The 15,913-nt window shown below is 36.5% G+C and overlaps 1 protein-coding gene across 39 annotated transcripts in view; it reads left to right on the top strand.

The window, feature by feature from the left end:
- PTPRD (protein tyrosine phosphatase, receptor type D) overlaps positions 1-15,913 on the top strand; it is a 468,274-nt gene that overhangs the window by 332,204 nt on the left and 120,157 nt on the right. For 26 of the 39 annotated variants that reach the window (XM_026866869.1, XM_026866833.1, XM_026866835.1 and 23 more), the window contains 4 exons: positions 472-1,053; positions 10,159-10,292; positions 11,578-11,722; positions 15,169-15,474. In XM_026866869.1, the coding sequence (XP_026722670.1) occupies positions 472-1,053; positions 10,159-10,292; positions 11,578-11,722; positions 15,169-15,474 (1,167 nt within the window). The remainder of the gene's footprint in view (positions 1-471; positions 1,054-10,158; positions 10,293-11,577; positions 11,723-15,168; positions 15,475-15,913) is intronic. The other 13 variants (XM_026866870.1, XM_026866871.1, XM_026866866.1 and 10 more) reach the window with 1 other exon arrangement.

Here is a 15,913-nt window from a genome sequence, read left to right as displayed (position 1 = left end):
AAGTAAATAAAAGATCTTGTAATCACATACTCGTCAACAGTAGGAGCCTTTAAAGACTAGTCATTTGATTTTTAGTGTTGCTGGGTGTCCAAGTATCATGTTCACTGAGTAACTGGAAACTAGAGGATCCAAATAGATCTGAAAATTAAACTGTAATGGTGCAGTCTTTGTCTATAAGATTCCTCCTCTTCACATGTTTATGAATCTCTTACTAAAGTCACTGTCATTAATTTGTATAAAGCAAACTTTACACTACAAAACTTGAAGACTTTCTGATAGATTTCTGGAGTAAATCATAGCTGCCAAAAGCTTGCTCTGAACAGGTCACACCTTCTTTCCATTCCAATCTTTCTGTTTTGTTTTTGTTGTTGTTGTTGTTGTTGTTCGTTTTGGTTTTTAAGCTACTTAATGTCATAATTAATGTATACTGTTACGTAGCACTAACTATATTTTTTTGGCATTTATCTTTAGCCCTGCCCAAACCTCCTGGAACACCTGTGGTGACAGAAAGCACAGCAACAAGCATAACATTAACTTGGGATTCTGGAAACCCTGAGCCAGTTTCTTACTACATAATCCAACACAAACCCAAGAACTCTGAGGAGCTGTATAAAGAAATCGATGGGGTGGCCACAACACGCTATAGTGTGGCTGGCCTAAGCCCATATTCAGAATACGAATTTCGGGTAGTTGCTGTAAATAACATTGGACGAGGGCCACCCAGTGAGCCTGTGTCAACAAGGACTTCAGAGCAAGCACCTTCAAGTGCACCACGCAATGTACAGGCCCGTATGTTGAGCTCTACCACCATTTTGGTACAGTGGGAAGAACCTGAGGAACCTAATGGACAAATACAAGGTTACAGAGTTTATTACACCATGGACCCCACTCAGCATGTCAACAGTTGGATGAAGCACAATGTGGCTGACAGTCATATTACCACTATAGGGAATCTGGTACCCCAGAAAACATACTCTGTGAAGGTTCTTGCTTTTACTTCTGTTGGGGATGGACCACTTTCTAGTGACATTCAAGTCATCACTCAAACAGGAGGTAAGCTAGCAATGAACAAAATTTGTGTGAAAAAAATAAATACATGCAGAAGTTTTGCATTGAGAGAATTTGAGTTTTAAAAGTTGAAAAACGCTTCCTCTCAAGGATAGCCAGTTTATTCAGGCAGGTTTTGCAAATAACCTTTTCCCATTTCCACAGTGCAAGTTATCACTGAAGAGTGGAAATTATCCCCTCATGCTTTCATTTCTTTTTTCATCAATCTCAAGAAGTTTATCCAAAGTTTAACTGAAGTCTCAGGGAGACATTAATCCTGAAAGTGGCCAAATATTATGGCTTCTATTTGGCAGTGCTCTGTGAACTAAAAGTGTTTGTCACAGCTTTCTTTGAAGAGTTATCTGTGTTGGTGGATTTTGTTTAGGTGATGTGTTGTTGCCTTATGCTACATCACTCTAGTGATGATTGCTTTTGGAAATTTAAAATGTGTGTGTACTGCATGTGTATTCAAATAGTTGGTAAAGTTCTGAAACACATTAAACATGAGAGCATTAAAAAAAAACAACAAACCTTTGTGTAGATTCAAGCAAGCAGTTCTGTACACTTTGGATTTATAAATCAAATACAACATCCCTCTACAAAGTGCATATCACAAGGTCACCATTTTCTTGTTTTATGTTTGCAGTTAGGTTGGTTGTTTCTGTACAGGAGTCCATGAATTAGTTTTATTAGCAAAGGACAACCAAGCATAGTGAAAAACATTGCAGGGAATTGTTATGAAATGGAAAGCGAGAAGCTCTGGTGGAGCTACACTGCAGAAAGTGTTTTATTGTAGCAATAAGAAATAAAAGCTCCCTTTGCTAGCGGTTTAGAGAAAGCTGTATGAAGTATTACTATAGGTCAGTGATTGCCTAGAAATATTACATTACTACTTTAATTTTTTAGTACTGGAAAGTTTCCTGTTGAAGAAGTTAGTATCCCTCAAATTCGGAAAAAACTTATCTCTAAAGTGTAACTGAAGACACTTATGATTCATCCACTTTTTACTTCTGTGTTTTACAAATATGCATTTAATAAAGAACAGAAATTGAGGTATTGTCCTGGAAACTTTCTAAATGCTGTGTTACACAAAGTTATAGATGTTACTTTTTGCAGTATCTCAGCTGAGAAGTTAGTAAATAAAACTTTTTAGACCTTCTAGTACATTAAAATGTGTCTGTTTTCACATGCAAATGTAACTATGGACACCATAGTTTAATTTTGGCAATTGTAACCTTTTTCAGGGACTAGTTTTTATATTGACATCTGACTTCTTTTTAAATCCATGTGCAAAAAGCTTTTAAAGAAGAAGGCTTAGTAAGCTCCTCATCTGTGTTTTCACTTACCAGCACAAACCTTTTAGATTAACAAGAGTTTGTCAGTGGCTTCACCGGAGAAGGATGAAGCAATCAAAATAATGAGCACTGAGGCTCAGCTGGATGGACCATAGTTACATTACTTGCTGAGGTCACTTCAAAAAAACTGTTTATTAAAAGCGTTGCAATATGAAGAAATTGTGATGACATGAGCAGTGCAGGAGGGATTCTCAGTATGTGTTTTCAACTTCATAACTGGGTTGATGTAACATTGTTTAATTGTGACTGTTAAAAATCAAAATTTTGTCAAAAATACAGGAGGCATTTTTAAGCACTAATACTTGTGCTTGAAATATGAATATTTTAAGTCATAAAGGAGAAAAAAGAAATTCTAGTGCAGTTCTCCAGTTCAGGCTGTGTTTAAAAACTAAGATTCTTTCCATGTCTTGTGTCCAGCAATTTCTTTTCAGTGGGCACTGCAGAATAAAATGCCCTCCTTACCCTTCTCTTCTAGATTTGCCGTAATCTAAATGTGAATATGATTGTCTTGGTTTAAGTCTCTCTCAGGCTGAAACTCATCTAAATAAATATGGTGAATAATGGTGACTTATAAAGTGCAATTTAAGAACAGCAGAAATGGATTTAATGGAAACATGTATAAAAGAGTAAAAATAGGAATGGGATGGTGATAACGTTTTGAGTGTTTGGGTTTTTTTCTTTTTTGAAACAAAAAACTATCCTTGTAAATACGTAGCTTAACCCTTATGCTTATTTTGGGGATACTAGATATTTTGTTATATAGATATATATATATATATAACAAAATCTAATTGACACCTATCACTTACAGGCTCTGTTAGCTTTGTTTCCTTCAAAGCTTTTCTCCCTTAGGTGTATTCTGATCTTCAGAGACAGATTATAAAAAAATAATTATTTTAAATAAACCTGTTTATGAGAATCTTTGCTTTCTTATTACAGCAGAATTGTTCTTTTGAAATGGCTGTCTGAGTGGCTTCTCACTTTGCAGGTCAGCTAAAATTCTTCTGATAGTGAAAATTAGATTTGTAATTAAAATATTAACTAGGAACATGTAGTTTGAGGAAAAAAAAAAAAAAAAAAAAAAAAAAAAAAAAAAAAAAAGTTTTATGTTCTGTTTTGTGTTCCAGTAATCTGCTTAGGCATTTTACGGAGAAGCCATATCCTATTGGCCAGTTGTTTTCAGCAGTGTTTTCTTTACTGTGAAAAGACACCATTTTAAGAAATCAAGTAATCAAAAAACAGCTGTAGAGCTAAGCCTTTTGAATAAGGGAAGATCAATTTGAAAGCCTACACCTAAGTCCTTACTCTTTATTTTGAGTCAAAGGATTGGATTCTGTTGAGGGTGGAGACAGGACCGGTATATTATTTAGGTAAACTGCCTTACTAACACCAAATTTTAGAGTAAAAAAAATATTGGTATCATCTTTAGCGTGATACTTCTTGTCCTTTTTCTTTACTTCACTAGAAAACAAAAGCTCTGTTGCTTTATTTCCATTTGGCTACTTGGGACACACTTATGTATCTTCTCATATTTCCTTTATTTGCTTGAACTGGTTAGAAGTACACATACTCTCTGAGCAACATGCTTTAACCTATGTGTATCAGGAAGGATCTTGAACTTTAAACTGGATGTCTGGGTTTGGATTTGGTTTGGTATGGTTTGGTTTTTAATGTGCAAAGAGAGGATAGCTACTGAAAGAATTCAGAGAATCCTGGTTTTATTCTGTTCTTAGGCAGAAAGAGAGGGGAGTGAGAGATGCATAAGGTCTGTTGGGTAGTGGATTATTGGAGAAAGAAAAAGAGCAAGAATATTCTGGAAAATGAATGTGTACCTGTAAACATATGCGTCTTCAAACAAGAATTTACAATACAAAACATATTGTTAAATTCAAACCAAGGACTGGCAATGGCTTGAAGACTAAGGATTATTACAGTTATAAAAGGCTAATCTTTTCAACATATGGAAAAGGACAGTAATAAGAATGTCAAGTGTCTGACTTGCAGAGCACATAAACAGAGCCTTAGCTTAAGGGAAATAAATTAATGGTTCTGGAGTTCTTACTGTAAAAGATTAGAAATTCAGAGGAAGGGTCTGTAGCAGGGAAATACAGTTCTGTGTTGTAGCAAGCTATCTACTTTGCCAGACATCTGAAATTTTTTCATGAACACATGAATGGAGAAACCTCATGTCTCTGAAACTCCACAGTACTGGTCTCCTAGTGAAGCATTTCATGGAAATGGACTTCCACAAGGGAAGTGTTGAGAGCACACAGCCAGAAATTCAATCATGATGCAAGGGAGCAGGTGGAAGGAGAACAATTTGGAGCTGAGGATGGTTTTTAAGTGCCAAAATTGCTCTAAAGAAACATTTCTGGTCAGGTAGGAAAAATCTTTCAGCTCTCAAAGCACAATTAAGTTAAGCACACTTCTATTAAGTGCCCCAGTCTCTATGTTTACTTCATTTAAATGCTGGCATGATGAGACCAGTATTGAGAATCTTACCCTCACAGTGGTTTTTCTAGCTTTTAATCTCATTCTCTTTCTTCTGCTTAGAAAATATATTTTTTTTTAATCTGATTTTTCTCTAGTCCAGTATTCTGATTTTTGCAAATATGTGAATGGGCATTGGAAATGTGCACACATTAGTTCTGTCACTGAACTTAGGTATGGAAGAATGCAGCTTGACATATTTTTAAGACAACTCTACTGCTACAGTTTAAAAAGAGTGTAGAAAAATAAGTCTGAATAATAATTCGTCTCTTCACTGTGTTCTCTAGTCATTCAGACAATGTGTGGACTCTTGTCTTTAAGACTGACCATCATGTTTATTTTATTCTGTGGGCTCCCTCAATATCAGTTACACATTGTTTTAAGAAAGTGATTTCTGGATTTCTGGTTATTTTTCACAAAATGTGCTATGCTTTTTGGATATTTAAAAAGTAATGTAGTTAATTATTTTGAACACTGTGATTCTGTGTTTGATATTGCAGAGCTGCAAGCCTCAGCTATCTTCAGACTCATATGAAGAGATTATTTCTGTTGTAGCAGAAAGAGAGAGGGAGAGCACATTAACCATTTCATCTTTTAGTTATATTCCAAGAGGTTTTGGTATTTCAAAAAGTACAAGTATTGTTTTACAAAACAAAAACTTCAGAGCACATTAACTCTTCAAATGTAAGAGCTTCTCTGTAAAACTTAATGCTCCTTCCAGAGCAAGCAGAAGCGCAAACTTTAGGTCCCTTTCAGTTCCCAACTGATTGCAAATTCTCTTGATCGATATATTGTCCTTTGCAAAACTGATTAGTGATTGAACTGATTGAATTTTGCTCCAGGTATGGGCTTCCTGCTAGCTATATTGGGGGGCCCTTTCTAGACTGAAGAGTCTCTGTTTCCGGCATCACTTGCAGACCCAGAAGAGTCCTGATGTGTTTTTCTGGTTACCTCAGCCAGCTGAGGAGGAGCTGTGTAGGGAACTAAAGTACCTTTCTGATTTGAGATCCCATATTATGGGTTTGTTCTGGCACTTGAATCAGGGCTGGACGTAGAGCTACATATGCAGGAAAGGTCCAGCAGTGTGTTTCTGGTTATCCAGCAGTAAACATGGATGACTAGGCAAGCAAAAGTGTAGAACTTGCAATGAAGTTTTGAAAAGAGTAATTCTGGACTTCGTTCTTTGTTTTGTCACTGCACTGTAGTGTTTCATCATATGTACTACCTAAGTTATGTCATGTTTACAAGCAAGAAATAAAAAGAGGTATACTCAGTGCTCAGGGCAGTCATGGTCTTAAATGTATATTTGTAGAGCACATTAACCTCAAAGCAGAAAAGATAATATTGAGAGAGTTCTCATATAAAAAGATCTTGTACATTGAGCTGACATATACAGCACTAATATGGAAAGTTAGAGTTGATCTGTGTAATTAAAAATACTTCACCAAGAGTCTAAAGTCCACTTACATAGATTTTCCAGTTTCTCTAGGTTTTTTTTCATCTCAGGAGACCATTACTTTCTGTCAGCTCCTCCAGCTTGGCTTAGTTCTTGTGTGCCACCGAAGAATTTTTTAAAGAGATGTTGTGTGTTCTAGGCAAAAAACTTAAATAGTTTAAAATCTATTGTTCCACTTTCTTATCTGGTACTTTTTCTTTGGTTTAAGTGTTGGGTTCCCTAGCAAAGTTTATTAGCAAGACAGTTTCTTCAGTTTCTATTATTTTGGTTTTGTTTTCTTCTCCTTCTTCTCTAACTGTTTGGAATGATGCAGGTTTCCTTGTCACATCTTTCTTCTGTCAGTGTTTTCAGTTTTGGAGTTGCCTAACTGTGTTTGGAAAATGTGAGGTGAGACTAGATTTTGCAGCAAGATACTATTTTGATGGACTTCTGGGGAAGTCTAATTAACCTTCAACTTGTTGGTGGTTATCTCAAAAATGATAGAGAATTGCAGACCTGAGACCATAAAGGGTTTTTTTTGAAAAGAATACTTGGAGGATGATGGTCTTAAAATGTGCAGAGACAGGATATATACCCTTCTTTCTCCATCTGCTGTCCTATTTATCAGAGTGGATGGTACCAGCCTCCATATGATACCACTTCACTCGACTAGTCATTTACTATTACTGCCTGTCTGTGTTCTACAATTCATGTATTTATATGTTAGGCATATATCATAGCATCACAGGATAATTCAAGCTGCCAGGGTGATCTAGGGAGGTCTCCAGCTCCAGACCCTGCCCAGAACAGGCTCAGCCATGTTGTCAGACATGAGGCTGCTCAGGGCTTCACCCAGTTGCAGTGTAAAAGCCCCCCAGGCTGGATTCAGTCCATCCTCCTGGGCCCCAGCCCCACAGCTGGGCGGTCATCATGGGGAAGAGGTTTCCCCTTATCTCCAGCCTGAGCCTCTCATGTTCCAGCTCGTGCTGCTGCTTCTCACTCTCCTGCCATACACCCCTGTGAAGATTCCAGCTGCATATCCTCCATTCCTCCCATCAGTGACAGGGATGCTGTTGTGTGCCTCTGAAGCTGTCCCTTCTCCTAGTTGAAGCAGCCCTGGTCCTGCAGCCTCTCTTTTCAGGGCAAGGGCCCCAGCCCAGGGACATCTTGCTGATGCCCACCAGATGTAGTCTGACAGGCACTGAGCAGAAGGACAGTCCCTGTCCTATTCTGGCTGTCAGGGCTGTCTCCTGGTCACACCACCCCAGGCACCACTGGCCCTTGTTGCTACCTGGGCACATGGATGGCCCCAGCTCAGCTCGATGCCCTCCAGGGCCCAGTGCTGTCCCCCACGTGGCTCCCTCTATCCATCAGACCCATCCTGCATCCTTACAGCGATCTGCCTTCCCGGGTCATGGCTTGCTGAAGTTCATAGGGAACCATCAGCATGTTTCTTGACCCTTTCCAGCTCTCTCCCAACAGTAGCCTGGCCCTTGAGTGTGTCGGCTGGTTCACCCCCAGCTTGATGTCATCTGCAAACCTGGGGCACGTGCCCTCTATCCCCTTCTCCAGGTCACTGATAAGAGATGTCAAACACAAGACAGTGTGGCATGGGTAACATAAGCTGCTGTTTGACCTTCAATGATCAGGCAAAAGTGATTTTGTAACTCCAACTATGCTGCTCATTTGTTTTGCCAAAATATTTTTTTCACTATCCTTTGATACACATTGAATCAATTTTTCTTTTTTTCCATGGGTCAGTCCAGTTCTTATCTCTTTCTCAGATAAAGCAAACAAAATGCCTAGAGCCAGGTACCCACCTCAGTTTCATGAGATACATTTGGAACAACCTGTAGCAAAATAAACACTTTGAAATAGCTGCCTATACTCCAGATTTTATTTTGGCAAGCCTGCAGTGGGGCTCCACATCAACTTTAAGCCATGTTCAACAGGAGGCAAATCTGGAGCTGTTGTCTGGTTGTTACTCAGCAGTCTTTCAAAGCAGCTAACCTCAGAAGTTGTAATGTTCACCTATTAAATGCATTTATACAACTATACTGTAGATTTTCCAAGTTAAAGTCTGATCTAGTGGTATTTCAAAATCTGTTTCAAACAAGAATTATCCAGTTATGCCACTCTCTCCCTCTTAATTGCAAATCCATTCAAATTTAAAAGGGTAAAATTAGAAGTACTTCTGTCAAAAATACTTTGTTTATATTTCCTGTAATTGCTCCCTGTGCTTTGTGACCTTTTCCCTTTGGCACTTTGCAGTACTGAGGACGCAGTTTCTTTTTACACCATATATCTTTTTAGAAAAACAGCTAATTACTCCTACCCTTTCTTCTTCCTGTAAAGAGACTTGGTCTCCTGTTCACCCTCACTCATTTCCCCAGATAAAGGCAACATTCTTCCATACCTTTGTTTTTCTAGTTTGTCCTGTTTCTGAAAAAAAAACCAAACAAACAAACAAACAAAAAAAAACAAAAACAAACAAAAAAAAAGTGAATGGTAGGGACTTGCAACCTCCACATAGGAGCGTGGATATGCACCTCATGTTGATGGGTTATTTGTCTGCTTTAAGGTTAGATATCAGTTAGATATCAAACCTGCACCAGCATACATGAGGGCAGTGTTATCCTTAGAGTGATATTCTATAGAAGCCTGGGGAAGATTAGAATTACAATCACAACTTATTTTTATCGTTTGCTCCATGATGTTTTTAAGTCTTTTACTGTACAAAAGAAACATGGTGTAATAAAATTCTACCCTGAAAAATTATTTTGAAATGATCATTATAGTCACATTCTACTTGTCACACCTGTTCTCAGTATGTGCTAAGAAGTGCATCACGTTTTTTTCTTAAAAAATAAGAACATGCCGTATTTAATTCTTGAAAAGCTAGCAATGCTGTGGAAGACTGTTTCATGCCTTAACAACAAGCACTATTAATTGAAAGTAATGTTTTAGAACTTGGGTGCCAAAATAATTGTATGATATACATTGCAATGACAAGGTTATATTTTACTGTCTTTTCCCAGTCAAGCTTATTATTTGCAGTGTATTTGCAGAAGTAAATGAGGGTAACATTTAGTCTGGATAATTTCTATGACCTTTACATAAGACATAACAGAGAATGTTCTTGACTACTGGAATCTAAGTTGCATTTTTAGTTAGTGCAATTAGAAATTGTTGTTACTAGAAATTCAGCTATATTGGTAAAAAATACCAGTCATTAAAAGGGTAGAAATATGTCAGTTACCAAGAACATTACTGAAGGTCTCTTTGGTAGGTTATAACATCTTCAGGTTACAAAAGCATTCAATATTTAGGTCTTCTAAAAGAGCAGGATGTGTTTAGTATCTTAATCATTTATGAGCTGAGCAAACCATTTTCAGATTATGAAATGTGTGTAATGGTTTTAACACTTTTTCTTGACTAGTCCAGCCAATCTTAAGTAATGCTAGCATTTCCCTATACGCACACAAATTTATACATGTATATACTCACCATTTCACATATAGGTTATTAGATTGCTGATACTCATCACCAGGCTTTTGTTCAATTGCATTTTGGTTCTGTGTGCATTACATACACTGAAAAGCATTTATCTGAAATCCTTGATAATTTGTAATGTGTGAATTAAAAATATCATTACTATTTATCTGAGCTTAGATTCCTTTATTTCATAATACAGTTAATCAGTTTGTTTAAGTTCAGTAAGTTCAGTAAAAGTAATATTGAGTGAAATATTCAGATTATAGTTTAAAAGGTTTGAAAGATGTTGAAGTAGCCAAATAAACAACTGGCAACACTGCTCAACTTTTTCTTTAGTGCCTGGTCAGCCACTGAATTTCAAAGCAGAACCTGAGTCTGAAACAAGCATATTACTGTCCTGGACACCTCCACGCTCTGATACCATTTCCAGCTATGAACTGGTTTACAAAGATGGGGAGCATGGGGAGGAGGTAAGTGAAAAAACAATATATCTTTTAAATATTCTTTAATGAATCAGACATAAAATGTTGCGATGGCTTAGAATTAATGGATTAGTAACTTCCTTCAGTACAAATGTCTACATGTTTATCAGTTTGTTAAACAAGCAGTCAAGCTAGTGATAGACAGAGAGTGTGTAAACAACAGAAAATGATGTCGACGGTTACCAGCCAGTGGGACTTTGCTGTTGTTCATGAGTCATCCACAGAAGTCACATCCACTTTCACACACCGATCATGTCTCCCCAAGCCTGTTCCTCTACAAAGGCTTGGAAGCAAAAGTGTTTTGAGGCATGTTATGGACTCATTGAGATATTTTGCACTTATATTTGGACTTTGAAGTCTATTTTCAAACTTTGAGAATTTTTGTTTCTTTTTCCCACCACAAAAGAGAGTTCTCAAGCTTCTCTAACCTTTCAATAATATTTGAGAAGAAAATACAGGGTTTTTTTCTAAAGCTAAAAACACATGGACTCTTTCTGCACCATTATTAAAGAATTTTCAGTTTGAGAGCCTCTGTGATGTTGGTACTACATACTTTAAAATTAACTCTTTTTCTGTTATGGAAAACTTGTGATAGTACCAGGTGTCCAAGACAAAAGAAAGAAGTCAGCAGTCTCAGAAGGTAGCAGGAAAGTGTCAGACTCATTGATTCCTCCTGCATCTTCAACTCATTGTTGATGCTTCAACTGAGTTTATGTTTATGGCAGCTTCACACATATACTGTGAATGCTTAAGCTTATTTTGTGGAAGGGGGCCAGATCTGTATTTCACCTCCAAGGAGGATGCAGGCCCTTGCTTAATAAGATATCCTCTGGAAGAATTCGCTTGTTAATAATTTGAACACAAATTTAACTATGAGGTTAAAACCAGGGTTACTCACATTATAAAACCCTGTAGTTTACAGTCATAGGAGGTAATGGTAAGTAGGGCTTTGTTCATGTGTTGTTCTCTGAAAACCCTCTTATACTTTGTAAACAGCTGTTACTTCCTCAACCAGTCAAACAATATATCTGCCTCTGAGTTTCACCCATTAAGCTGTTGACTTGAAAAACTATTGTTCCTTTATACATTTGTCAAAAACAATGTATTCAGTTTTACTTTGGTTTAGTTTGGGTTTGTTCAGATTTATTTTCTTAAATTTAAATTTTCCTTAATGGGTTTATCTTCAGTGTAAAAGCATTTCTTCTTCAGGCAACATATAGAATTCAGAGTCTCTGAATATTAATCAAGACATCCTGTTATTACCTACCTTTAGCAACGGGTTTCCACTGAACCTGCTACATCTTATCGCCTGCAAGGCTTAAGGCCAAACAGCTTGTACTTATTCCGTCTAGCAGCACGTTCTCCGCAAGGCCTGGGTGCTTCAACAGCAGAAATCTCAGCAAGAACCATGCAGTCAAGTAGGTGTCCTTCCTTGCTAACTTTGTTCCTTTGTCTTTATTTATCGAAGAGATTCATCTCATTAGTCCAGAGAGGCAGCAACAGAGAAAAAGGCAAAATTATAAAAATACAACATTCTCCCTGCTTAACACAGCAAAAGAATGCTTAAAATGTGTGGGTTTTTAGGTGTGTTGTGATCAACTTAATATATGAGTGGCATTTACGTAGTTTCAGAAAAGAATTGTAAAGCAGTATCTCAGAAGACAATATTATGCTGTTATAATAATACTTTATTTTATATCAGGATAAAATGTTAATCATGCAATAGATGTAGATGTACATTAATAATTCCTCCACCTGAAAATTCCATCTGCCCAGTCTGCAGATTTCTTGTTCTGCAGATTTCTAGGTTGTTCCTGCAGCATCTTCCCAAAGTACAAAAATTTATAAAGTGGGCCAGGCTGAATATTTCAGACTGTACAAAAAATTTTCATGTAATTATTCTTCTGTGGTAGCTAATAATTCTGATTTTAAGATGTGGGGTTTTTTTTAATCTAGCCTTTTTATGATGTTCGGTCATTTTTTACACTAGTAGAAAAAGTTTTCTTACTGGATGCGTCTGGAAAAAATGCCATGAAATTCATCATATTTGTGTGCAAATAAGATGCAAAAATTTTTCTGAGCTTTATATATACATTTTTAAATATTTAAATTAACACATAATGAAAACAATCCGATGTTCAGACACCATGACCAGAAATGCTACTCTTGCCTGAAGAGTTACACTTTCATGACAGTTACATTGCATTACACTGTGTCATTTTAAAACTTAGTGTGATTGTATTTGTTTTAAATTAAATAGCCTTTTTTTAAAATAATATTATTAAAACCAGAAAATTCAGATTCTCAATTGACATGAGGCTTTTTAATTTGCAGTTATGACAGATGTGATTACACCATCATTATTTGTTAGTGTCATATCTTAATGGTAGTAAGTGTGAATGGAGATACAGTGCTTGCAGACTTTTAAGCAAAGCTAAATATGTTTCTGAAGCATTTATAAGGCATTTGGAAGAAGCATAAAAGACTTTTATATAACACAAGGCTAGTTTTAGAAATAGTAGCAAGGTATATTTTAAATTTAGTAAGCTAGAATCAATAATTTGATAAAGAAAAAGGTATTTATTTATTTATCCTGGGAGTCATTTCAGCTATTTAACATGCTCATTCTCTTATATTGAAGATTGCTTAGTCTGTGCATACAAAATAAACAACTAGGAGCCAGGGTTGCATGTTCCGTATACAAGCACACTGCCATTTATCCCTTCTTGAATATAAGAATACGTTGTGCATTTTTCAGCTTCATATCTTCAGATAGTAGGAAAATCCAGTTGACATCAGTGGTCAGCCCCTAGTTATTTGCTGAAATGATGGCAAAATCTTTTATACAAAAATTGTGTATTTGATGAAAAAACTATATGCATGAATAAAACTAGTAACACAGTTAGCCTAAAGATTGTCCTTAGTTGCATAAGTACAGTATTTGGCATTTTCAGAGTATAATGGATTCAAAATTGATAAAATTCTATGCGTTTATTAACAGTATTCACCAGAATACACTACTGCCTTTCATCTTGGTTTCAGAGAAAGATGCTACAGGTGTTTATTTCTTTACATATAAGTTCCTTAAGGGACATTTTACTTGTATTTTACTTCCTGCATAAGTCGATGGTAGAAGGGGACCAACATGGTTTTAGTGCTTGATTACTGAATTAGCCTAAAAAAAACCCAAACAAATGTGCTAATTCTCATCAGTACCCCCATTCACCTCCTCTAATTAGTTGAAATGCTGGGACATTCCCTCCTGTTTTCCCTTCAGAGGGGAAGTGTACCATAATGAGTAAAAAGCCATTGATCCCTATAGAAGGGCTGTAGGAAACCAAAAGACACATGCGTAAATGCAGTAAGTCACAGCAGGGTCATAAGACTTCTCTATTCCTTTAAGTTTGTTTGTTGTGCCTAGTGTAAATATCAGAAATCCATTTGTTTCTTTTTTTCCCTTAAGAAATGGGAAGAAAGTAGTATGGGGGAAGAAAAATGAAAACCACAATAAACGAAACAAAAAAAAACCAACCAACAAAGAAAAAGCCATTGTACAGATCTTGCACCCAGAATTTATGTTTTCCTTACAAGAGAGAAGACAGAAATGGGAAAGAGTCCATGTCCACTACTTGTGCCAGTGAATTTGATCTGTGACTCTTTTTTTGGTGCCCTGAATGATCTTTTAGTAGGCTAAGTCAAAGTGCATTTAAGCACATAAATGCATACCTAACTTTCAGTTACTTGAATTCCCTCACTGAAAGCAATGGAATGACATACATGCTTAAATGCTCTGGAGCCTGGAAAAGGTAAATATGTTAACAGACTCCTTTGAGTACAGATGAGTCAAGGTGAGCACTTTTGCTCTGTAAGATTGGTGCTGGTGACAAGAGGCAAAAGGATGCCAGAATCTCTCACCATTCTGATGTGCTGAGCTTGTGAACACTTTCTTTGTAAACTGAATACCTGCTTTCTTGACACTGTGTTTGGGGGTAGATATTTTTTTTGTGTAGAATTACCTACATTATTGGTAGGATTTAATTCTTTACTAGCAAAGGTGTCTCCAAGAGGAGTTAAAAAAATAAAACTGACAGCTGATCTAGGGTAAGTACAAGTTACAGTCAGAGTCAACAAGCCTGTCACTTTTTCCTGGTAGGTAAATCTTTGACTAAGACTTTCTTCATCTGCAATTGACTGCATGCTCCTAGTATGTTGGCTACAATAAATGTTCCAGCAAATGCTTTCCATTTAAACCTAATTTGCGGTTGACTTGTGCCAGGCAGACTCAGTTATAAAAAAAAAAAAAAAAAAAAAAATTGAAAAAATAATATGTGTATGAGAGTGGGGAGGCTACAGAAATGGCAATTTATGGAGCAATTTTTAGCAATTATTGCAAGTTTTTAGGAGTTTTTTAAAAACAGAATTTTTCTCAAAGTAAACCCAGTTAAGGGGATATGTTCGAATTTGCAAGTAAATACATGTCATGTGTCATTTAAAATATTACAGCTTGCACTAATTGCGATGATTATAAAGCTAGATCAGTAGTCATAGAAGTGTCACATTTTTGTTTTATTTCAAGAAGAATTTTAATTACAGGTAGGTAATATTATTTTGAGGTTTCATTTTCATGTATTTCCCCTACATCCTTTTTCACCATTTAGTTGGTCTATTCATTTTCAGTTTCCTCATGTTAATAAGCCAAGGTGCATATCTGATATTTTGCTTTTTTAAGTTTCTACTTTTTTTTGTTTTATTTTTTATTTTCATTTGGTTGTCTTTTATTTATTTTTATTTTTTCTTTTGTTCATTTTTTCAATCACTCCTATCCTTTCACTCAAATCCTCCTTTAACCCACTACTGAAATTAGAGCCATCAGCTCCTCCTCAAGACATTAGTTGCACAAGCCCCAGCTCCACTAGCATTTTGGTAAGTTGGAAACCTCCACCGGTGGAAAAACAGAATGGCATTATCACTGAATACTCCATCAAGTACATTGGGATTGATGGAGAAGATGTCAAGCCCCATGAAATTTTGGGAATTTCCTCGGACAGTACCCAATACCTTTTGGAACAGCTGGAAAAATGGACTGAATACCGGATCTCTGTGACTGCCCACACTGATGTTGGACCTGGCCCAGAGAGCTTAGCAGTATTGATTCGGACAGATGAAGATGGTATGTTGCCTCCACTACATCAGTTTGCGCCTCTATGACTCTCTGTTGATCTGCTATCTTTTGTATAGGCTAACAGTATATTTTCTGCTCCTGATTTTTCCCAAATCACAGATATTATCACCCTTTGAGTTTTTTAATCAAAGACTTGTCCTTTCTACACCATTTTTATATTTGGTATTTTTCTTTTTTTTAACAGAAAGTACCTTTTTGTGAGTGACATGAATCTGCTGCCCCTTTGAGCCCATACGTATCCTTCTTGCTCTTCCTTTATCATAAAAATCAGGGGAAAATCTTTCTGCCTTTTCCTTGATTTTACAGTCATTGTTATTTTTAAACACTTATGTCTATGAACATTTTTCAGGTTTTGTTTTTGTTGTTTGGGGTTTTTTTAAACTGGTTTCTTGTACCATGTATTGCTCTTTGATTATTTTTTTTTTTT

The sequence above is a fragment of the Athene cunicularia genome (genome assembly GCF_003259725.1).
Source record: "Athene cunicularia isolate RWA chromosome Z unlocalized genomic scaffold, athCun1 chrZ_part4, whole genome shotgun sequence".
Lineage (NCBI taxonomy): Eukaryota > Metazoa > Chordata > Aves > Strigiformes > Strigidae > Athene > Athene cunicularia.
The sequence above is the reverse complement of the archived record's forward strand: the minus strand, read 5'-3'. Positions and strand labels throughout refer to the sequence as shown.